At 35.7% G+C, this 25,262-nt stretch overlaps 2 protein-coding genes and 1 long non-coding RNA gene across 4 annotated transcripts in view; all 3 read right to left on the bottom strand.

Annotated features, from left to right (window-relative positions):
- The window catches only part of LOC135739834 (semaphorin-7A-like), a 28,298-nt gene extending 20,850 nt beyond the window's left edge, over positions 1-7,448 (bottom strand). Inside the window, exon 1 of one of the 2 annotated variants that reach the window (XM_073815801.1) lies at positions 7,064-7,448. In XM_073815801.1, coding sequence (XP_073671902.1) covers positions 7,064-7,153 — 90 coding nt within the window. In that variant the 5' untranslated portion in view covers positions 7,154-7,448. The remainder of the gene's footprint in view (positions 1-7,063) is intronic. The other variant, XM_065257889.2, reaches the window with a different exon arrangement.
- LOC135739835 (uncharacterized) lies at positions 144-2,036 on the bottom strand. Its single transcript, XR_012337348.1, has 3 exons — positions 1,484-2,036; positions 1,182-1,404; positions 144-1,083 (listed from the first exon to the last, which is right to left on the bottom strand). It is a non-coding gene; the product is annotated as an uncharacterized lncRNA (long non-coding RNA).
- A 5,582-nt stretch (positions 7,449-13,030) lies between the features above and the next one.
- Positions 13,031-21,962, bottom strand: LOC135773270 (uncharacterized). The gene is made up of 5 exons (XM_065282746.2): positions 21,757-21,962; positions 19,214-20,184; positions 16,040-16,199; positions 14,332-14,498; positions 13,031-14,251 (listed from the first exon to the last, which is right to left on the bottom strand). The coding sequence occupies exons 1-5, from the start codon at positions 21,773-21,775 to the stop codon at positions 14,102-14,104; spliced, it is 1,467 nt and encodes a 488-aa protein (XP_065138818.2). The 5' UTR covers positions 21,776-21,962; the 3' UTR covers positions 13,031-14,101.
- Positions 21,963-25,262: the final 3,300 nt, after the last annotated feature.

Genomic DNA, 25,262 nt, shown 5'->3' with positions numbered 1-25,262 from the left:
TTATAATTTTGGATAAATTATGATTTTTAGATGATGTTGCTATCATTAGATAATTTACAGTTTCCTAAAGACTATAAGGCCATATATAAAATGATAGAACATTAGGGCCACAGAGAAAAACAGACAGAGAATGAAGTCGTAATATTGTAACTTGTTGTTTTAGAGGAGGACAGTTGTTACAATAACAGTTGTGGGACATTTCGTGGAATTGTACTTCAGTATGGTTTCAGAATTGTTATAAGTATCAGGACTGTAAAAACAATATGCATCTTTCCACAGAAAGAACCAGCCTCAAATGTATGACTTTCTCCTTTCCTCGGTGTGGCCCTTATACCATACACATTTCATATAAATATAAAAGCACAAAGTGTAACATTGTTTCTTTATTGAATAAGGACAAAACAAAGCAGGTAAACCATCAGCTCCTTTCGAAACTGAAGTCACACAGTGACTCTACAAGATGGAAAGCACAGAATCAAAGCATATTATACAACCAAAGGATAAATACACATTCAAAGGTCTGTATATAACACACCCTGCATGTCTGCACACTTAAATAAATGCAGGACAAATCCATACACATTAACTGAACAGAAAATTTCAGACAACTGAAAACAAGACAATTAATGGATGCAGTAGCCTCCCTACAAGCTTGTATTACAAACAGTATACACACAGTATACAGCACAAACATCAAAAAAATGTGAAAGCACACATACTGACTAAAATAATTCAACACCTATTGGTCCCTCAGCAGCCGACCACTGTTGTCATCAGGGAAGATTTCCGGATTGTCCCAGTCCATGGCTGGCAGCACTCTGGGTGCCCTCTCCTTCCTCAGGCAGGCCACATTGTAGAGGACACCACCAGCCACAGTAATGTCACATGCCCTCACAGGGCTGACCCTTAATTTGTGAAGGCAGTGAGAGCGTGCCTTCAGGAGGCCAAAGGTCATTTCAACTCTGGCCCTAGCATGGGCATAGTTGTAGGCCTGCTGTGCTTCCTGGGGGTCTGTGAAAGGTGTCAGGAAAAACGGCTGGCAGCCTTACCCCCTGTCTACCAGCAACACACCAGAGAATTCACCTGTCAACACAAAATCTCATCATTACTTTTAAAACACAGTGATATTGTTGACACAGCCATTATGTAAAAAGTGGTTATATATGGGTTGTGTGGCTCACCTTGTGATAGGCGCTGATAGATTTCAGAGGTCCAAAAGATCCTGGAGTCATGGACTGAGCCAGGCCATTTTGCCAGTGTTCAGTGGAAAAGATAAAAAAGTTATGTTCACCTGAACATTAATGCTGTAAAAAGATTTCATACTTACAAAATCTGCCTCATGGGCACCTGAGGGGGCTTTTATCCTTATGTGTGTGCAGTCCAGTGCACCAATGACTCTGGGTCCTGTAAAAGAAATGAGATTTTGTGATGGCTTCCAATGATGACTCCTTTGTATAGTACTTTCACAAGTTTGACATGATACCTTATGCCTTTTGGAATCCAGCGAGATGGTCTCCTCATCGCCGTTATATGCTGATGAAATGGGGCCTTGACCCCATCACATTTAAACGGATTCATATTGAAGCTAGTAGACAAGACGTTCCAGGCCTACAGTATGCCTTTGATGGAGTACTCACTGGATCAGCATCGTCAGGTGCTCGTGCTGGTGGCTTTAACAGTAACACAGTGCTGCCAGACACTACAAGGCAATAGGCAAACCAAAGTCAGACAGTCCAAATAGATTCAATATGAATGTGATTGTGTCCCATGTAGAGATGGAAGAACATACCTTGTATGAAGCGGGTGGCATCTTGTGAGGGACCTATGCTTGTCTCTTTTCCCCCAGGGATCCCCTCCAACAGGCCTGCCTTTATTTAGCTCCAAAGCTGGCCTCTGCTGGGGTGAGGTCAGCTTTTGGTGACCCACCACCCGTGCCTTATCTCTGGGTATTCTTTTTCACTGCTAAAACAGTACAGACAATGTGTAAGCAGGCACCTTCTGGGTACAATCTATGCTTGTGCATTATTAAGTATTAGTCAGAGCCCTTACCATTCTGCAGATTTTGATTTTGACCTTCTGCCATGTCCGTTTTGGCCCGGTCATATTTAATCTACATCACACAACACCACACACAAAAAGAGAGACTTTCTTTAACACACAAGAACATTCAATGGAGTCACACTGCAAAAAATGACTTACTTTGTATTGTTGTCTTGTTTTCAGTAAAAATATCAAAAACCCTGACCTAGGAAAATAAGCAAAAATATCAGCCAATGGAATAAAAAAAATGTTTTAAATTAAGTGTTTATGAAAAAGTATATTTCAAGAAAACTTTTAATACATCTTAATTTAAGAATTTTTTGATATTTGTACTGAAAACAAGACAAAAACACGAAGAAAGTCATTTTTTTGCAGTGCAATGAGCAAGTTACCTTGGGTCGCTTTATAAATTAAATTGATTATTATTAATAGCTCATCTATTTATTCAATTCAAGAAAAAAAAACCGGTGGACAACATAAGAAACAGAGTACATAATGAGCGTAATAATGTAAGGCTTTCATAATAATTTATTGAAGCCTTATCCAGTGTGATGGAGTTACTTTACACAATTTCACCCATATTTGCAGTCCATTTCAATAAAAAAATTAACTGTTTTATAATCAGAGTACAATTGCGTTTTTGGAGATGTGAATTAAATATTTTATTTGTAATAGTGATGTTTCAGCGGAGCGGTGTGTAATTGTGCACTACTTACGCATTCAGGCGGTCTGCAATACTTTGCCACGCTTTTTCTCTTCGCTTTACCACTGTGGCGGTGTTGCCTTTCTTTTTTAATTATGTCTTTTACCTCCTCGTATGGATTTGTGCCTCTGACGGGGAAAAGAACGCCGCTAGTTGCCATGGTGAATCGGTGAATCTGTGATCGGTGGCGGGGTCTTGTTGAGTGAGCCGTGAGCGCGCACCTATCCAGGATTGGTTTCACCTGGCTTGATGAATCCGTGTCTGATCATCCTGGCTTGGTCTTTGTGCAACCAATTAAGCGTGGACGCACTTGTTTTGGCTTCATTGAGCTCAGCTCAGCCATTTAGCCTGGATGTCTTAATTCTACTTTTGTGCAACAGGCCCCTGGTGGCCAATATACCAAACAACAACATAAACATCAGTTGAGGGCTGCAACTCCACTTTTTAAATGACAATATCCTGGCCGGACCGTTGTTGTGAGTGATATAAGTATTTGAAATGAAAATGATTTCTTAATGTCTACTGACATTTCAGGGCCATTTTATGATTAATTGATATAAATTTCTTACATACTGTTCCTTTAAAAACACTAACAACAGAGGAAGCATTACATGAATGATAAACTTTTCTTTTTAAAGTTTGAATGATTTTCCACATAAATCAGTTCTTCATATAGTAACACCTTTTCACTTTATTGGAAGCATTTGTAACAAGAATGATTCAGAAATTAATCAAAATGTCTTTCTTTTATATAGTGCTGGGAAAAGATTAATCACAATTAATCGCATTCAAAATAAAAGTGATTTTTTGCATAATATGTGTGTGTGTGTGTGTGTGTGTGTGTGTGTGTACCTGGTAATTATCACGTTGTGGGGACCAATTGTCCCCACAAAGATAGGAATACCAGTGTTTTTGTGACCTTGTGGGGACATTTTGATGTCCCCATGAGGAAACAAGCTTATAAATCTAACAAGATGATGTTTATTGAAAATCTAAGGTACAAGAAAGGTTTTTGTGATGGTTGGGGTTAGGGAATGGGGCAGGTAAGGGGAATAGAATATACAGTTTGTATGGTATAAAATGCATTACGTCTATGGAATGTCCCCACAAAACATGGAAACCAGAATGTGTGTGTGTGTGTGTGTGTGTGTGTGTATACTGCGTGTAATTATTATGCATATTCAACCACACACACACATACATAGTCATTTCAGATTTTTTATTTATATGTAATTTTTATTTATTTCTATATATAATATAGAAAAAATATATAAATAAAAAATATACACATGTAAATGTTTCTTAAATACATAGATGAATGTGTGTGTATTTATATATAAATAATAATTACACACAGCACACACTCATATATTATGCAAAAAATCACTTTTATTTAAAATGCGATTAATCTTTTCCCAGCACTACTTTTATATGAATATAATACTTGCAAATTACAACCAAAATGTGTAAAAAAGTGGAAAAAAGCTCCAGTTGCAATTGTAATAAAGAAAAAAAATATATATAAATATTCTACAAATTACTGGAAAAACATGTGTAGTCGTTTATAATGGTAAATTACAATGACGGTTCTAGTCTGCTCTCTCTCTTGCATTTGGCCACAAGTTCTCATCAACATCACATCTGATATGGAAAGTATCTTCTTTGAATCGATTTTCTTTGATTTGACAACAAATTCAGTTCCAAACAATCTTTTACTATGGTAATGAGATAATGGCAGAACACCTGGGTGGAATTTAAGCTAAAATTAAAATTAACTTGTGATTTAAAAGGCTTTTCTGAATTGCTAAACTTTTTTTAAATCAGCACTTATTTTCTCAAAACCTTAAACACAAATCCAAATGATCAAACTAAATTAACAGAACCCCTGACTCTTCTAGCAAAACCAAACAATCCCTTCAAAACCGTTTTAGCTGTTCTTAAAATCAAACTAAGCTTTTAAATACACACAGCCTACTCCTCCGTGTAAGCCTATAAAAACTTATTTCTGTTTTTTTTGGATGGTTAGCTCAGCTGTACACCCTGTCACACACCAGTTTTTAGGCATTATTCTGTTTTTTGTTATAAGCCAAAAATGACAAGGAGGCAGCCTCTCGCAAGCTCTCTCCCTCCCGATGATGCGGTATGGGCGCGCGTTCTGTAGTTCTGTGTAACAGTGTGTTCTCTCATATTTTTGTTTAATTTGCACTGAATTGTCTGCGCTATATGCGATCTACAAATCACTTGCATTTAAAATTACACAATACGCTCATTAATACAACAAGATGAGAAGAGCATCAGTAAAGCTCTGCTCACCTACCACAGAGTTGCTTCGGTCCAAAGCCTGCATTTTCCAAAACTTTTGGAAAAGTACTGCTGGCGCCTACCAAGCTGGGCCGGCCCTAACGTAACTGTGCATGTTAGGGAGGATGGGTGGGAGGAAGAGGCCACGAGGGGCTGAAAAAGGCATTGGAGGATGCCATAGATTTATACACGGAGGTATGCTGCCAAATGTGGCAACTTAGCTTAACGATTTATTTTCAAGAGAACAAACACAAGTGGCAACAGAAGAGAGGCCTATGATAAGCATTAGCAACGCTATTCTTCGGCTAATATTGTTGTCAACCTATTCACAAGCAAAATATCAAAATAAATTAAAAGCCTTTTGTGTGTCACCCAATATATGGCGATTCATAGACTTTGTAAATATTGATAACAAAACTCAAGCTTGATCTGTATATGCTAGGGATGCAACGATTATAGATTTTGATGTTACGGTTATAGTCTGATAAATAATCACGGTTGTACGGTTATTACGGTTATTATGGACTCATTTATTTTACAACATTAATGTAAAAAATCACATGAATAAATGGTTGAAATTCTTTTGTATTTTCAGTTTGTGTATTTTTTCTACAATTCTTGGACACATGATAATAATAATAATCTAGCTAGCTTTGACTTAAACAGTATAGGTGCCTTTTGAAACCTGTAGGCTATTCATTTTAATGATCTTTTGAATAAATGTAATTTTATATTTGGACTGAATAAATGTATATTATTTTGATTTGTTTTAAGTATTAGTAAAAATGATAAGAGCCTCTCAAAATGAATAATAACACAGGGTCATCCTGGACTGGGTACTGCGAGTCATTTTGACAGGTGTAGCTTAATAATACACAAAATTCAAATATAAATATTAGGACTGGCAGCTTTAACATGTTAACTAATGCTATTATTTCATAAATCATTAACGCGTTAAAATAATTCAACGTAATTAAATGCAGTCAGACCACCAGGAGCCCCGCCCGTGTTTGAGGTTTTTAATGCTGCACAGACTGATTGGAGTGTGGCTCTTTCACGCACCCATGCAGGCACACACCAGATGCACGAACAACCAAGAGACGTTTCACGCGCGCACATTCTTTTAAACGCGGAGCTTTGTCATACAGTGCACTAACGAGCATGTTGCACGTCGCGCCTCTTGGTGGTTTGTGGATCTGGTTTGTGTGTGCGTGAAACAAAAACACGCGGTGTAGCGGAGGCTTTACGGTTACTTAACCGTGACATTTTAAAGCGCGGTTAATAGTGAAACCGGTTAATCGCTGCATCCCTAGTATATGCAGTAAAATTACTTTGTATTATTATTTGTATAAATTTTTTTGTAATAACAGGGCTCCAGACTGCCACCAAATGGTGGCATTTTGCCTTCAAAATTTGAGAGTGTGCCACTGAATTTTACATCCAGTCGCACATTTGCGACCAGTAAATTTGACCTTTTTTTGTGATGTGACACTGAATTTAAAACAGCACATTTTACTTTCTGCATCTATCATCAAAGTATTTATTAGTAATACATTGGAAATTAGTAGAAATGTGAATATTTGGTTAGCATGTTGATTTACAGTGTGTGCCCCTAAATTTTCTGGTTGTGCCCCCAAAATTTTCAGTTGGGGGCCACTGTGCTCCTAGTGAAAAAAAGTTAGTCTGGAGCCCTGAGTAAATAAGTGAAGTATTATTCAACCTTTACATTACTGGTTGAACTATGGTATTAATAAAAAATATACAAAATAGTAATAGCTGAACTGTTGCTTCATCCGAAGAATCATCCATTATGTCCACCTGCTACTTCACTGCTACTGTTCAGCAGTTAACTTAGAAGATACCGAAGTCAGTTAAGTATTTTTGTGTGTTTTATTCCTTAACACATTTTGTAATGGACATATACTGTAACCTAAATTATAAATATTAACATAACATTAAGGATATAAAATAATATGTTCACAAAACATTTAACTCGAAAATAAAATCAAATCTCGTCTAACCTTGATCAGTCTTAACTCGAGGACTCAGTCTTGATGAAGAAACACAGAAAATCCACATGAACAGCACAAGCACACAAATCCTATTCATCTTTAGGTGTAAAGCTTTGATAAGTTTGATCTTATTATGGCGAATTCAAAGCCTTTCCATGAGAAGAATAGGGAGGGAGCGGCCGTGTCGCCCCACCCCGCCTACATTTGTTCCCGCTTAGATTTGTTTATCCCACCATTTTGCTCCGACCCAGCAGTATTGGTGGGCAGAGCGAGGCTTCGTGATCTCATGCATCCTCCGAATTCCTGTGAAAGAAGAGCGCATTCGAAGTCGCCTTCAGAGAGTCCTACTTACATTTCTGAAATGAGACAGCCTCGATGACGTATGCAACCTTAGAATGCGACCTCTAGAGGACCCAACCTGTGAAACGAGACACAGCCAGTTGAATCGTTTTGAGGCTTGGAAACATCAATCCGAAACCGCCTCCACAGTGACACCTAGTGGTCATTTGCACCTCTTTAGCTGCAAATGAAGCTGCCTTATCAAGGTTTTTGACGAGCGCTGACAAATTGTATCCCACATGTTGTTTGGTTGAATGGGAGAGTGGACGGTGTTCTCGACTCCCATGCTAGGGCCAGCCGTGTATAGCTGCTGAACGGTGACTGACCAATCACTTTACTTTTGTTCTTTAGTAAAAAAAAAAAACCTGCACAAAGGCAATAAGACTGAATGAACACATATACTGTACATACTGGTAATATCCCAAGATGACCAAAATAAATAATCAATCTATGAAATCAAGTGGCAGTTTTAAAACACCTTCTGAACAAAGACCTGTGGAAGAATAAAAAAGAAACAGGCTGAATGAGGCTATACAGTACTTTTTCAGTTAAACACAGGTGAACCTACTGCCCATGAGCATGTATACAGTACAGTTATGAATAGGATTGAGCCAAAAGTAATAACAAAAGTACCACAGTGGTTTCAGAATGTAACAAACATCCATAACAAACAAGATACTGAGTTATATTTTTATGATACAATAATTACAATACATATACATTCTGAACCAGGTAACATGAGGGCAGTCACTTTGAGTTTAGGGGTACCCAGAAGAAGCTGCAGGGAGTTTTTGTTTTTGTTTGTTCTTTGAAAGAAAAAAATTTTTTAAGAGAAAAAAATTTTAAAGAAAAAAATGTAAAGTGAAAAAAAATTGGAAGAGAAAAAAATAAGTGAAAAAACCACTGAGATCGAAAATTCTTTTTTAATTTTTTGAAAATAATTTTTTGAAAAAAGAAAACTAATTAAAAAGAAAAACATTTCAAGAGAAAAAAACGTGGGCCACTGGTGAAAAAATTATTTGAATTCTGACTTTTTTCTCAGAATTCTGACTTTAATCTCAGAATTCTGACTTTAATCTCAGAATTCTGACTTTAATCTCAGAATTCTGAGATTAAAGTCAGAATTCTGAGATTAAAGTCAGAATTCTGAGAATAAAGTCAGAATTCTGAGAATAAAGTCAGAATTCAAATTTTGAGTTTAAAGTCAGAATTCTGAGTTTAAAGTCAGAATTCTGACTTTAAACTCAGAATTCTGACTTTAAAGTCAGAATTCTGAGTTTAAAGTCAGAATTCTGAGATTAAAGTCAGAATTCTGAGATTAAAGTCAGAATTCTGAGAATAAAGTCAGAATTCAAAAAAAAATTTCACCAGTGGCCCTAATCCTCTTCCGTAGTAAGAGACAAAAAAAGTCCTTGTTTTTTTTTTTTAAAGAGAAAACATGTTAAAGAAAAAATTTAAAGTGAAAAGTTGGAAAGAGAACAAAATCAAAAGAGAAAAAAAAACATTTGGAAAGAAAAATAATAAGAAAGTGATAAAAAATAAATTTCTTGAAAGAGAAAAAAACATTTTTTTGAAAAAGAATAAAAAAAAAATTTTTGAAAAAAAAAAAACATTTTTTGAAAAAGAAAAAAAAATTTTTTGGAATAAGAATTTTTTTTGTGAAATATTTCCCGTCACATTTCCAATCACAACATACAGATTAGCTGGCCAATCAGGGACACCACACTTTTCAAATCGATGAGTTTTGTACAAAATCAGTGCAATTCAGGAAGACAGGGAAATCTGGAGCTACAAAAATGTACGGCATGTGGAAAATAATGTGTTTTTGAACCATAAACCACACAAACACATTGTATTATACCAAATACACAAAATAGAGACTATATATGCATTGTGTGAGCGTAGCAAAACGTTAACAAGCAGGAAAAGAAAAAACAACATCTGCTGTCAATCAAACCAGGACTGATATGGAAACTGAAGATCATTTGAAGAATCTGTCCCATCACAATATTTCATGTTTTTGTGCTGTCACCAGAGGGCAGTGTGTGCATATATTTTGGGGACAGATTTAAACTCAAAAGTGAGCAAAAAAACCTGACAAAACCTCCCCTTGAGTGTGTCCTCATTAGTAAAACCACTATAAAAAATATAGTAAATTACGTGTGATTTTAATTGTAAATAAAATGCAGAAAGTTTTGTGTTTGTTTGGGGTAGAATGTGGGTGAAGTCTACTAAAATCTTTAACATTACTTATGGGTTAAGGGTTTAAACTTAGTTATATATTACACTAGTATATAGAAATAATTTACATATTGAGATGAATATTTAAAATCAACATTTCAAAGCCTCATTTTAGAATCTCTGAATGTAAAATATGTGAGATACTTACTGTACAGATCTCCCTTTTGACATCTGGATCTGATCTGACACGTGAGCTCAGCACACAGGAAATGTGTCAGATGAGCATCAGACAGCTGTGACGAGTGATCAATAATCTGTGCTGACAGAGAGAAAGTGAGTCACTGATAACATGAGACAATGAAATCTGATCATGCAGAGGCATGAAACTGTCTTTCTTTCATCCGTGACAGTGAGCTCAGAATAATAAAGACAGAGAAATTCTTACATCAATACTTTTATACATTTGACATCATTTTAACAAGCAACGTACTTTAATCTGTAGTTTACATATACTGAGACCACAACTAAACAGACAACAAAACACAATGTGTCAGGAGCAGGAAAACAGACAGACAGAATGATTAAACATTAAAATGTGGTTATAAAGTGCAATGTTCTTATATGAATATTACATCTAACATCAATCATTTTTATTTGTTTAATTTACAGTCAAACCCTCATAAGCTGGTGTTTTGTGGTATATTTACTGATGGTGGACACAAAAGTAAAATAAAACAGTACAGCACAATGCCCACTTCAAACAAAAATGTACTGTCATGATGACAGACTAACTCTTACATAACATTCATGACAAATGTCTTTACACAGGCTAAAAAACTTTACCACAGACATGCATTTCAGAAACAGTGCAGCAGTTTAGGGTTTATCCTTTTTTTCATTAAAAAGCCAAAACAATACAGAAAACAAAATGAAGGATGATCAAAATAAAGATGAAGGTGGAAGTAGGGAGTAAAATATTCTCACATGAAAAACTACATATGATACCATAGTATTTACTATATTAAACTATAGTAATATTTGTCAACAAACCTTAGACATCATCGACCCAGAATGCACTATGAGCTAAACATAATGTCGGCCTCCATAGGTTATTGATTACATGTTGGGAAGTAGTGAAAATATTTAACGTGTTTCTATGAATAGATTTTAGTAGTAGAAGATAAATGTAAAGTATTAAAGCACAAATCTTTAAAGTCGATGTACCCTTTGAAGTCGCTCTGTTTGGACATGACTCAGTTCTCATTTCCACTTCACCACACATTTGCAGATTTAAAAAATAAACCATCTCAAGACTCCTATTTTTCCTACGATGAGTTTTGTAATAATTCACATCATCAGTTTCTTCTCCGAGTTCAGTAGAGCAAAAGTAAGAGGTGCTGCTTTAGGGAACTTCAGTTTCGATACATGACTATCTGTCTAAAGGCTTAATTTTTCCACATCCACGCAGCCTTTTAAAGGTCACGTTTTCCCTGATCCCATTTTTTCCAACTTTACTGAGTGTGTAATGTTGCTGTTAGAGCATAAATAATACCTGCAAAATGATAAAGCTCAAAGTGCACTGGCATATTTTCATTAAAGAGCACCTATTTCATTGCTGAAAACAACGTTATTTTGTGTGTTTGGTATAATCGCGTGGTTTATGGTACACATTTACCATACATTTTTGTAGCTCCAGATTTCCCTGTCTGCGCACAGATTTAAAAAGCTCTGTGACCCTGATTGGGCAGCTAATCTGTAAGTTGTGATTGGTCTGAATAACCCTGATGTCAGCCAGAAATATGACGCTCCTTACCATGTTTGAAAGAGTTGCGCACAATGCAATGCTAAAAGGAGTTAACTTACAGGCTGTGAGTTTGAAGTGGGAAGAATTATGTTAATGTCGGCCTTGTTCACGTCAACAGGCCCAAGAAGTATCATTTACTTTGGGTTTTGTACCATTTGCATATTGTTAACATGTACTAATACACATACAATATAAAATTGTGAATCGGACCATTAGTGCTCTTTAACAGAAGACCCCTTTCAAAGCCTATACTGCGAACACCCGGTTTGGACTACTAACTGCTTTAAAATGACATCAATATAAGAGTTTTTGACTAACCTCCTCCCACAGGAATACGTCAGTCGAAATAATCGATTCCAAAACTCCATTCCTTACTGTTTTTTCGATTCTTTCTTTTTTCACCTCTAAATTAAATACCAAACCGATAATATGAATATACTATTAAACTATAATCCTAACCCATAATATTAGTCTAATGATATTCATTTATATGATATTAGGAGAACTGGGGCGAAAGTAAGGCAGGATAAAAGAAACAAAATGATTTTCTCAGAGCCCTGACTCTATTTGCATTTCAAACTATGACAGCATCTTTAGCACACAAACCCTTCACAGAGGTGACAAATATCACATTATTTCATCACCGTTTTGTGCATGTAGGTCCAGAAAGCTGTTTATAACTATGATAAATAAATTCCTAAAGCAGTAATATTTTTCTAATAAGGAATTGTGTATCTGGTTTCATGTTTTAAAGTACCGATCAATCTACAGGTTATTTAAAATAAAGTTTAAAAAAAAAAGTAAATCAGGTTTAAATGTCAGGAGTTTCTGTCAGGACGAAAGTAACACTTGTTACGGTTGTCCCGCTGTTAATACTGTTGCATTATGTTTATAGTTTTCATACTGTTGAACATTTTTTTATCTCAACAATTTAAGTTTGTACTGTCGGTATGCTTTTGAAACATTTGATGAAACTGAAATTTAAAATGAAAATGTAATTTACAAATGATTTCTTCTTCAAATGATTACTGTACAAGGCCGTCAAGGCATCACTGAATTGCATCATTTACAGGATCATTCAGAAATTCAGGATAGATGAAGAAAAGTAGCGGACCCACCATTGCAAACAAAGTTTTGAAACAAAACAAGAAAACAAAGACCAGGAATCAAACATTATATTGAAGGAAATGCTCCTTAGCCTTCTGTTCTTTGAAGAAAGTAAAAATAAAAGAAGAAAAGATGCTGTCTATTGTCATTATGTATAGTGGAGTGTTCCTCTCAACATTTTTCTCACACATGCGCTGTTGTGCGTTCACAGTTTCGCACGGTAAAAATTGAGCTGCAGTTTTGATCAAAATTACATCATGCAGATGCAGGCAGCGCGTGGACGTGGACAGCCAATAACGAAATTCACCCATAAGGCAAAAAAATATATATATTTTCAAATAAAATTTTAAATATATTTCTAAATATACAAAAAATGGCCAGAAATATATGTGCTAAAATATGTTTACAAAAATGTATTTTTTCCTTTTATGTTCCATGTATGTATTTTGTGTTTCAAAAATATGTATATTATTTTTTGACCATTTTTTGTATATTTTAAAATATATTTTAAAGCATTTATATTCACATTGCATTGGAAAAAAACTCTTTATGTTACAAACCTGTAAACAACATTGAAAAGGTTGAAAATAAATATATTTTCAACAGCAAAAATGTTATTTTTTAATACATACTTATACATTTTATACTTAAAACATTCATACAAAATTGTATATTTTGGCCAGAAAAAATATATTATTTGCAATATGGGTTGCAAAATTAGAAATGTATTTCAAAAAAGTATTATAAAAAGCTTTTTTTAATAGAAGAAGGCTATCTCATCTGTGCCCAGTTTAATGTTTTTAATGTTATAGCTATTTTTAAATATTTATAATACTTTTTTGAAATACAAAGAGTGCCTTGGATTCCCTTTTTTTGACGTTTTGTATACCCTATACTACGGAGCCCCTAAGGGGACATGAAGCAAAAATTAAATAAAGTTTAGTTTCTAAAAGCACCTTCAATTGTGTCTACATTTTTTCTAAATAATTCCTTCTGAGCACTTTGGATTTTTCTTGATTTCTTATATGTATTTGTTGCCCCTAAAATACATTTTTAAATGTTAAAATATGAAGATTAAAACTAAATATATTTTCAAATTCAAAAAATATATTTAAGTTTACTTTCATTTTATGTTTACTTTCTACAAAATGTATTTAGCATATTCTTTTATACATATTTTTGGACAGAGAAATGTATTTTTTGCCCTATGGGTAAACAATTTTAACAAGGTCAAAATGAGGAATTAGAGGCGTGTCAATCAACGCTGTATTTGTGAATGTTGACTGTATAATCATCATGGATATATTTTGTGGATGAATTAATATAATTACTGATGAAGAGATGTTTTAAATCGTAGCAGAAATAAGCCGGCTAACAAACAACTCACAAAATTCCTTTTTACACAATTACATAACTATAATGCACAACTTCTGTTGAAGCAACATAACCCTGTTGTAAAGACAGGCATTAGGATTCAAGTCAATTTTAACACATTTTCCCCAAACCATCACATCCACTCGTCCTCTATCCTGATTTCAGTGGAGAAATGAGAAACAGTGAAGGAGTTACAGGACACTGGATGGTTTGGGGACGTCTCAGTTTAGGATTGCTGGCCTATAAGGTGTCAGGTTGAAGTGCGTGCCAGTGTGTCGTCTCCACCTGCACCCTGCTGCACATTTCTTTCCAATGCTGCTTTCCTGCTTCAGGAGCCTCGTAGCCAATCAGAACACAGCCCAGAATGCAACTCTTTGTGTAGAGCCGCCCCTGTCAATCACAGAGTGTCAATGTTATAGATATGATGCTGATTCATTCAAATGAATAATTGAATTTGTCACAATGGTTACCTGCATTACGATGAGCTCCAGGAGCAGAGGCAGCGTGTCGATGTCACCAGTCGGGAGATCAAACAGGAAGGGTGCGTTCCAAACAGCGTTCACACCACCGGCGCACTTCGTCTCCTTAGTGCTGATTACCTTTCCACTCTGACGTAGGTTGATGATGACATAGTGATCTGGAAAGACAAACGCCCATTATAAAAAATCAACACCACTGTTTGTCTTTACAGCTTATGAATCACTTTATTATACCAGAAATATACCAGCAAATCCATATGGATGTGACATTTGCATTCAATATTTCTCAGAGAATGCATTTGTTAGCAATATATTGAACCATCTGTTTATATTTTTCTAAACCTCTAGAGCCAAAACTAATACATTTGGATTTCAGATTAGATCAAAATTTCAAAAACAAAAAACAAAACATGGATTCTAAATTTTGATTGGATCACCAAATCGTCACTTTGTGTTGTTCAAAACTTTTAGTGAGATTGGGATTAGTTTGATCCCAAAAAGTAGGTTTATTCTGTGTTACTAAAACTTATAAACCTACAGTTAGTCTACAGTACAACATTTCTATTATGTAACATTTATACATTTATCATTTGTTATGTTTTATTCAGTTCAATCCTTATAATGATAAAAAGTTGGGCTACCATTAAAACCTTCTAGTTCATATAAAGTTCATATAAATCTCTCATGCAGCAGACAATAGCAAACCAAAATATTTAACATTTAATTTTAACAAAAGTGATCCTTAACTTTAACTGTCATTTGGCACTGTACAGAATATTCATTAAAATCACAATCATCAGAAACCAAACAGTAAAAAATTGTAACAACCGGCATTTCTACAAATGTAAACTACCAGATATTTAGCCTCTTTATGACTTACAGTTCATGTTTCAATGTGTTTGTGTATAATCAATATATGTTTTTTGAGGGCAAGAAGAACAGACTTTAAAAAAACAGGACAAAAGTGAGATGGTTTACCTGATCCTGGTTAGCAAAACATGGGATTTCCAAATCTGGATCAGATTAAACTTTTTGAACAACTGGCCCCAGACATCAGAAAAATATCTGTCTATACTTATGTTTTCTATTTTAGGAATTTATATAAGAAATAAGTACACAGGTTTTTGGGAGACAACATACTTTGTAGGAATTCTGTGAATTAAAATGCACAAATTAAATGCAATAATACCCCCAAAATTAAGAAAGGATGGCTCTTCAAAGAACAAAAAACAATGTTATGGACATTAAATTTCCACTTAACTATGGAAAATAAAAATGTTTTAAAAACTTAAACCAATACTTTGCATGGGCATTTAAACCACTAAATATTGAATCTTTTTTTATTTATTTTTCACGCCATTCCAGCATCTATTCATGGCGAGAACCAGTTAAACCATACAAAAGTTGATCCACACAAGTTAATCTGTTAGGGGAGGGGCAATTTGGTATCTCCAATTCACCTAACATGCATGTTTCTGGCATGTGGGAAAGAACCAGAGTACCCAGAGTAAACCCACGCTGACATAGGGAGATCATGCAAACTCCACACAGAAAGGCCACCTGACCTAGCCAGGCTCAAACCGGCAACAGTGCTCCAAATATTGATAAGTATGGTGATAAACTTTAGGTAAAAACTTTGCACATGGAATCGCTCAAATATAAAACACTGTAAACAACACAGACAGACAGAAGGACAAACCTGGGCTTCTTGGAATCCTGCTAAGTTTGGGTAAGTTTTCAGCTTTCCTGACCATCACCTTCATGCGATGTGCCAGTGTCTGATACTGCAGGAGAATCAGGAGTTGTCCTGAACAAACCGAACATCTGACATCCACTAATTTATCCTGAGAACTCTGACTCTGCAAAATACAACAAATTTGATTCATGATTTAATGAAAACAGTACTGGCTCTTGAGACCAAATTAAATGAATTATTATAAAAAATGCTTTTTCATTTGTAAGTTGTTTTGGATAAAAGCTTTTGCTAAATGAATAAATGTAAATTTAAACAGTTTGACGCACAGAATTCTTATACAGCTGCCTACGGCTTTTTAAACCCCAGCATCATGACAGTAAAAAATAGGGAAAATAATGAAATCTACTAAGATTTTTCTGTCTCTCTTTTAAAAAATGTATTTTGTCTGATTTAATGCTCTGTCTGTGATGTATTATTGTCTCAGGTCGCTAATACATCTGTCAATCATCGCATGCTCCACCACTTTAAGTTTCCTGTGTCTGTCATGGACAGCCAAGAAATGCTTAATCTTTAATCCTACTTTATTTGAATAATTACTGATAATAAAAATATTAAAGATTATAGAAAAATACATTTGAGAGTTATAATAAATTAGACAAAGTTATTATTATTATGTGGCTTAAATATGTGTTCAAATGTAATGATTTATGTATAAATACATGTGGTAACATGAGGAGACAGACTCTGAGTGTCTTGGTTTTTCTTTTAAAGTTCATCTTTGTCTTTTGGGTTCATAAGAGACAACATCATGTTTCAAAATGATGAATCGCTTCATTTCCAAATGAAGGTTTGTGAGAAACATGCTGATGTAATTTATGAATTAATCATCAGAATATATAAATCACTGCTGCCCGCTCAAACTTCCTCAGACACAGAGCGAATCTACTTTATAGTATTTCACTTGGCTTCTTTACCATTTGTACCTTGTTTACTCTGGTACTTTAAACCATTTGACAGGTGTCATTCAACTTGCTCTAAAATGACTTTTCCTCTTTCTTTATCTCCTTCACTGTTAACCAGTCAAATAATTCCTCATGGATAAAAGCAGTTATAATTTACATTTCATACATTTTGATTTACAAGTTAAACAACTGTGTAAAGCTGAAATCTCCCAGACAGCAGACGACTCCGGGCCGGATCAGCACCAAAGCTGCCGACTTCAGTGCAGACCTCATTTGTAAAACATGCACTGCAAAAAATAACTTTTAAGAAAAATATATCCCAAGTATTTTTGTCTTGTTTTCAGTAAAAATATCTAAAAATTCTTACAATTAAGATGCTTTTTCTTGATGAGCAAAACAACCCAAGAAAATAAGTCTAGTTTTTAGAGCAAAAATATCAAATTATTTAGTGCATAAAACAAGCAAAAAAATCTGCCAATGGGGTAAGCAAAAAAATCATTAAAACATTTTTCTTAAACACTAAATTCAAGAAAAAATCAAGAAAAATTTGCTTACCCCATTGGCAGATTTTTTACTTGTTTAATGCAAAACATCACTTAAATTTGATATTTTTGGTCTAAAAACTAGACTTATTTTCTTGGGTCGTTTTGCTCATCAAGAAAAAGCATCTTAATTTAAGAATGTTTAGATATTTTTACTGAAAACAAGACAAAAATACTAAGATTTTTTTTTCTTGAAAATCATTTTTGCAGTGTGTGTATGCACAAAACAGGACTGGAAACGTGTGTACGCCAGTTTCCACGCAAAAGTTATCATCTATAAAAAACAAACTTGATGGGAAAAAGGGCTTGCAGGGTGGGATCTGAGGATGATTCATGTATGCACACTTGCAGGTGATCTGTGATTTATAAAGGAAACATTGCTTTGTTTTATAAGTCTTAATATTTTTTGGCGTATGCAATTTTTGGCTTTTGTGCGTACACTGTAAAAAAAATCCGTAGAAATTGCAGCTGGGTTGCCGGTAATTTACCGTAGATTTAAATTTATGTTATTTACTGGCAACATTTTGTTCAAAGTTAAATGAACATTTAACATTTACAAGTCTTTGTCTTTATAGAGTAAAACTAAAAAAACAGCATCAAGCAAAACATTCTGGGAAACAAAATCTGAAGCAAAAAACAGAAAAAGGTTGATGATGATTTCTGGTTCCCAGAATGCTTTGCATGAGGCAGTTATTGTATAGTTTTATTCTGTAAAGATAAAGACTTGTTAATATTTAAAATTTATTTAACTTTGAACAAACTCTTGCCAGTAAATAACATAAATTTAAATCTACGGTAAATTACCGGCAACCCAGCTGCAATAACATTGAAATTTCTACGGAATTTTTTTACAGTGTACGTAGACTTTTATTAAGGATCCTATGCACGTTTTCAGGGTTCCCACACCTTAGTTAACTTCAAATTCAAGGACCTTTCAAGGACTTTCCAGGTCCAATACCCTCAAATTCAAGGACTAAATGTGGGGCCTTTCGAGGGAACTTGCGCTGCGTCACTGCGGTGACACTTTGGGGATAACTCCAGGGGTAAGTGCTTCTGAATGTGTATATCAAATTCAACCAATGGTGAGACTTAATGACAAAGACAGGGTGACGCGGGAGTCAGGAAGTATATCACTATCTGAAATATTGCCAAAGACGGCATTACAGGGACGCAGGAAGTATGGCAAGGGAGACGCAGCGTCTCGTTCCCTTCTCAGGGAAAAACAGTTACATATGTAACCCGATTTGTCAAACACAACTATGCAAAAAAGCATGTTGATATGAATTAGCATTCGCATACAGAAGATATTAGCATTTAAAGTGAACAGTTTAGCACGTGTGCTTAAAAAGTCTAGAATTTTTCTTATATTATCCTACAATACACAGGGAATAATATGGATTTTTTTCCAGAAAACTTCTTGCATTAAATAGATTCAAGCACTTTCAATGACCTGTATCTATGTATGTATATTTTCAAAAACTTCCCAGGGCCTTGAATTTTCCCCTAGATTCACAAAATTTCAAGGATTTCAGGAACCCTGAGATTTATATATATGAGACCCCAGGTGCAGATCCGGCCCTGAGTCGTCTGCTCTCTGGGTTGGACAAATGACATTTCTATGTGCCCAGTTTAACATTTGTTGCATGGACCAAATCTTAAATCTCCTTTGATACCTTCCTCAGGCTCCTGCTTGCAGTGTTAAGCTGACGATTGAAAGTGATGGTGGACCCGGGCTGCCAGTCGATTTCTGCACACGTCAGCTGAAGTTCACCCACAGCCGTCTCTCTCAATCCAGAGAAATCCCTGCTTGACGCTGTCAGTATGAGCGTGCAACCGTAAAGCTCCTCTGATTTCACCTGAAGGATGAAGATGTGAACCGGTGTCTCTGGGCTGAGGCTACGTCTGCGTCTTGAGCTGCTCTGCAGTGGTGTGGGACAGACCGGAGTTAAACAAACCCTGACTACGGCTCTGCTCATTTTCTTAGAGCCTCGGTAGAGACCCAGAACGGTGACTGTCAGTCTGCTCTCTGCTGGACAGAAAAACAAAGTGAAGTGAAGAGATGGTTTGGGTTTAAGGGAACTGGAGCCGTAATTGAAACCAGATGATGATGATGGGCAGGTGGTAAGCCTGCTGCTTTCTGAATGCAAACAGTTATCTCCAACCCTGGTGCTTTTGCGATCGAGCGCTCTGCGGGTCTTTGTCACCAGACTGAATTTAGGAATGACTGGGAGTGAAGAACGAATGCGGACGGCAGGTTTAGTTACAGTGGAGGAGAACGTGGGAGAACTTAGTCTTCGTAGTGTGAAACGTGATTTTGAAGAGCCTTTCAGTTCAGAGAGAGAGCGAGGCAGAGACGAGGATTGAACATCTGATCCTGAAGATGTTGAACTGCTGTTAGATGAGGGAGAATCCATGACATCTCCATCCAATTCCTCATACTGCTGTTTGATTGGCAGCGTGTTTATGGAGGGGGAGGGGCTAATAGTCACAGCCACATGATCTGTGGGTAACGAGGCTAGGGATAGCCCCGCCTTCTTGTCATTTAAGGAAAGAGTCTTTTGGTGACACCAGCAAATGATGCAGCCAATCACAAGGAAGAAACAGAGGACAGCCAAGCCAACAGCCAGTAAGATCTGGAGATGAACTATCAAAACACAAAACCATTATAAAGATTACAGTCAATACAGAGATACGATCATTTTAGATGTGGTAAGTGAATATGAAATCTGTTAGGATGTATTAAGATCTATAGGAAGACTGAGTAAATCACAGTAAAAAAACAGTAAAAAAAGATTTTGACCCTGAATAAATTTAATATAATAAAAAATTGCTAATTTAATCCGTTACAATATAGTTTTTGGTTTAAAAGAATATATTAAGTTGTTTCTAAATTTTAAATCAACCTATGGGAACATGACTCATTTAAGTTGGGACTACATGAATAATTTGTGTTGTATTAAAGCAATATTGCTAAAACAGGGTGGGATTTCCAGCATGCTTTAATAAAATTAAAATTATTTTTTGCCTTTTAAATTAATATAAGATAACAGGGGGACTTATTAATGTTTAGTAAGGTGTTGTTTAGTATTAGTATTTAAAAGAGTTATTGTTTTGTTGTTAGTTTTTTTTACCATTGTGCAGGCAAGTCTCATTGACTTGTATCAGTTTTGATCAGAAAGCATTACACTGTGTTTCAGTTGAGTGTTAGTTATGGTTAGTTTGCTAATGTGTAGTATAATAACTTCATATTTCTAAATTTGAGAAGAACTAACATGCATAAATAATAATAGCATTGGTGAATGTAACAGTTTTACGCCGATAAACTCAATTTAATTGTGCTAAGGTAACTAAAAACAATTGAGTAAGTTTAAATAAAAACATATAGCTAAAATTAGATAATTTAATTGCATGCAACCACTTACATTAAAAAATTGAACAAATTCAATTAATCATGTTTTTTATTTAATTCAGATTGTTCATGAATAGACATTAACATTATCAATATAGATTTAAACAATTAAAACATTATTTTAAAGATTTAACATAACCCAATCTGTGTTGACTTATACCATCAGTTACTTTTAGCCAAAATGTCAAATGACCATAAAAGTAAAACAGAAATGTTATAGGAGGAGTAACGGGTTCAGATCTGATGTCCAACACTCTTAAAAATAAAGATGCTTAAAAGATCCCATTCATTAACAATTATTGGTTCCTCAAAGAACCTCAAAGGTTCCTTGGAGAACAATTTCTTTAAATCTTTTAATAATCAAAACAATGCTTTTTCACTACAAAGAACCTTTTTTGTAAAAATAATGTTAAAGGATCTTTAAGGAACCATTCGGCCAAAAATGGTTTTCTAATCCATGAAATCGTGAAGCGATTGAGCCTTAGACTCTGTCACTTCATAACATTTTTTTAATAATATATATAAACAGGGCTGATATAGAAAATTATATATTTTTATATTTTATATTATTGTATTTATAGTTTTAGAACAAATATATTTTTTCTACCTTGGTAACTGAAACAACAAAGATTAACCCAGTGAAATAGATTTAAACAGCTCCACTGAAATAACTTGGCTATATGGTCCCTTTATAGTAAACATTATGGATGACAGTCCCCAGTGGTTTATTAAACAAGCATAACATGCAGAATACAGAAATATATCTTTATATCTAAAGTGATCATTTATGATGATGTTTTCTCTTACCTTCAAATTCCACATTCATATTTTCCAAAAGAATGAAACGACACTTCAGAAATGTAGATGTGAAAAACTACAGGTGTCACATCTGCAGTGCTCTGACATGAGGCTCGCGCACACATCCGATAAGACTACAGCAGAGCGTGAACGCGCGTCAGGCGCGCGCATAGCGGCGTAATCGATGAGTTTATGCGCTGATGCGTGATGGCACGAAGCGAGTCGAGTTATTACAATAACGCATTTTAAGAATCACACGGAAATCTTTCCACGTTATTTACTGCGTGAAATATTAATCCAAACTGACGTCATGGGTAATAACAATGATACAGTAACCATGGTTTAACTTTAGTAGCCATATTTTGTTTGTTTTAACTGCAATAGAACCATGGGAATTTCACTAGTCAATTATAAAAAAGTCGTTTTTTAAATGGTAAACTATGCTCTCAAGATAAGGATATTATTCAAAAATGTAAAGTCGGGGCAACCTGTCACATGTGTTTTATATATTTCCTTTTAACACAATTTATTCATCATGACAATGTTTGTTTGCCCGGATTAATATTTTTACAATATTGTCTCAATCTCAGGTTTATCATTGCTGTAAATAAAAACAATTAAATCTTCAAACGATTTAAAATGATGATCAGATCAGATAAACCCACTTAAACAAAAAAAAAAAACCGTATGGTAAGATTTGATGCTATCCTTGTGGGGAAAGTTATGAGGCATTAAAAATGTAAGCAAACATTGTCTCTCTCTCATTTCTGTATGACATTTCCCCCAGTTTCACAGACAAAGCTTACGACTAATCTTAGATTAAAACATGTCTGAGCTATGTTAAAGAGCACCTAGGTCCGATTCACGATTTTACATTTCCTTTGTAAGTGTGTATTAGTTCATGTTAACGATACAAACCCCAAAGTAAACAATGCCAGTTATTGTCTCCAATGTAAATCTATTTTCTTGGACTACAACAAACACAATCGGGAGAGTTTGGACTTTTCCCATTGCGCCGATAGTGTTTTGAGGCCGAGAGGGCCAGTCTGATAATAGTTATACAGATTTTATTTACACTAAATTTGTGCTCCAGCTGCTTTCTTGGCTGCCATTTTATTTTTTGCTAACTCGACCAGGCTCGACCAATCACATTCCCCATGCACGCACACGCATGGAATTGTGGGACAAGGGGCTCTATCTTGCACCCAGCGCAATTGACTTTGTCAGTGACGCATGTATCATTTCGGATTTTGCACCGGCGCACAGCGGGTTTTTCCCGTCACAGACGCACGTCGGCAAACTAGGGAATGAACTTGCGCTCCCTGGGCTGTTCAGCGCAAAAAAGAGGCGTGTTCCGGCGCAAACCATACCTGATGCTATTTTGCAGTTTCAAAAAACAATTGCGCCACTGACCAGAAAAAAAAAGTTTAAAGTCAGTGGCGCGTTGCGCGTTGTTCATTATGCTATTTTAAGGGCGCATGCTTGACCATAATGTATAGCGTGCACAACGCGCATACACTTTGCATCTAATCTACACAGATGCAACAGTTATTTTTGCAAATCATAAATTGTTACACTTAAAAATATTCATACACGAGATAAGGGGAATCATAGTGGTGAGCATTGTGGTGATAGTTTTATTTATTGTGTGGCTGCGTTAAAAAATTCTCATGCAAATAATGATTAAAATATTTTCATAAGTTTGTTGTGTGGCTTTATTACGTTTATTTTATGTAAATAATAATTAAAATGTTTTCATAAGAAACCTTAATGTATATGAACTTGATTGGTAAGAGTACTTTGGGGTTGGACCTTGCTTGCGTTTCAGCGGTGAGGGTGGACGCAGCGATGTCCTCTGCTGGCATCAGGTCATGTGTAGAGGCAGATCCACCTCCCGTTACACGGCGTGCCCGATTTATGCTGGCAAGCTTGGGATTCCCCCGTCTCTTGACATCATTGTAGCGCTTTGCGCAACGATGGGGATGCCAGCTGATGAGACTGTGGGTCTATTTCCTCTCACGCCTGTTTAACCTACGCTGATTTGGGTGGGTTTCTCCTATCCCCATACAAAACAACTTCTCTGTCTTTGACTGCTCTTACAAGAACGTGGTTCTCCTCGGCTGTGAACCGCTCCTGGCGTGCGCCTGGTAAATCCGTCATAATAATAGCAACCCGCCATGGAACTTGCGCCCTTGCGCTTAAAGGGAATGTTGGATAGCGTTCTGATTGGTTTATTTGACGTTACGCCCAAACCTATGAATAATGAACCTACTTCAGACCAACCCCTTATTGATTTGCGCCCGGCGCAAGAGTTATTTCTCACGCCGGGAAAATAGCAACAGCGCCCAAGATCCGCCCACAAACTCACTTGCGCGTTGCGCTTCGCACTTGCGTTTCAGATCGTTAAAATAGGGCCCATGATCTCAGGAGTCAGGAAGTAAACCTAACATTGGATTCGGACATGCCTTGATGCCTTAGAAAGCTGCCGCAGAAGGCAGCAATTTTGAGTTTTCGGACGCAGCATCAGTGTGGCCTGAATACCTTTGACATCAGACGGAAATGACGCTTCTTACCATGCATGATTTTGTGCATAAAACAAGCAAAAAAAAATCTGCCAATGGGGTAAGCAAATTTTTCTTGCATTTTTCTTGAATTTAGTGTTTAAGAAACATTTTCAAGATTTCTTTGCTTACCCCATTGGCAGATAGATTTTTTGGCTTGTATTAAGCACTTATACTCCATGCACTTATACTGCATTCTGATTGGCTGAGAAATGTTCTATGGGTGTTGATTTTTTTTCTGTAAACCGCACACCTAACTTTTCAAATATCTTAAAATAGGCACCAGAGCAATGTTTGTGGTAACCGTGGTATAAGAGGAATAATTGACTCCGGTCCTTTGAATTATTTGAAAATAATTCACACCCGCGTTGTAACTCCACTTCGCGTCGTGCCGCATTGCACCTTGGGTGTGCATTATTTTCTTATAATTCAATGGCCCGTCGTCAATTATTCCTTACAAATTCAATTAAATTTGATTTTTTTTGTCTAAAAACTAGATGAATTTTCTTTATCATTTTGCTCATCAAGAAGATGAATCTTGATTTAAGAATTTTCAGATATTTGTACTGAAACCAAGACAAAAATACCAAGCAAGAAAATATTTTTTTTACAGTGTACAACTCCTTAATACAATAATGAATTCTGTGCTATTAGCAGGTTTGCCTGGGTACATCTGATAAAGTATTCTGCTAGTAATGACAAAATGATGGGTTTGATTTCCAATAAAAATGACAACACAAGCATTTTAATTTCTGTATAAATATAAATTAGGACACACAGTACCTTCCATGTGTTTGGTCACGAGCACCTGTACCAGGAGACAGGTGAAGATGATGAGCAGAACTCCCTCGATCAGACCCTTAAAGAAGAAACTCAGTACAGACAGACACACGGGCTGTTGGTCGTCCTCCATCCTGAAGCTCAGCTCTTCTGCACATCTGAATCACACACATC

The sequence above is a fragment of the Paramisgurnus dabryanus genome, chromosome 9 (genome assembly GCF_030506205.2).
Source record: "Paramisgurnus dabryanus chromosome 9, PD_genome_1.1, whole genome shotgun sequence".
NCBI lineage: Eukaryota > Metazoa > Chordata > Actinopteri > Cypriniformes > Cobitidae > Paramisgurnus > Paramisgurnus dabryanus.
The sequence above is the reverse complement of the archived record's forward strand: the minus strand, read 5'-3'. Positions and strand labels throughout refer to the sequence as shown.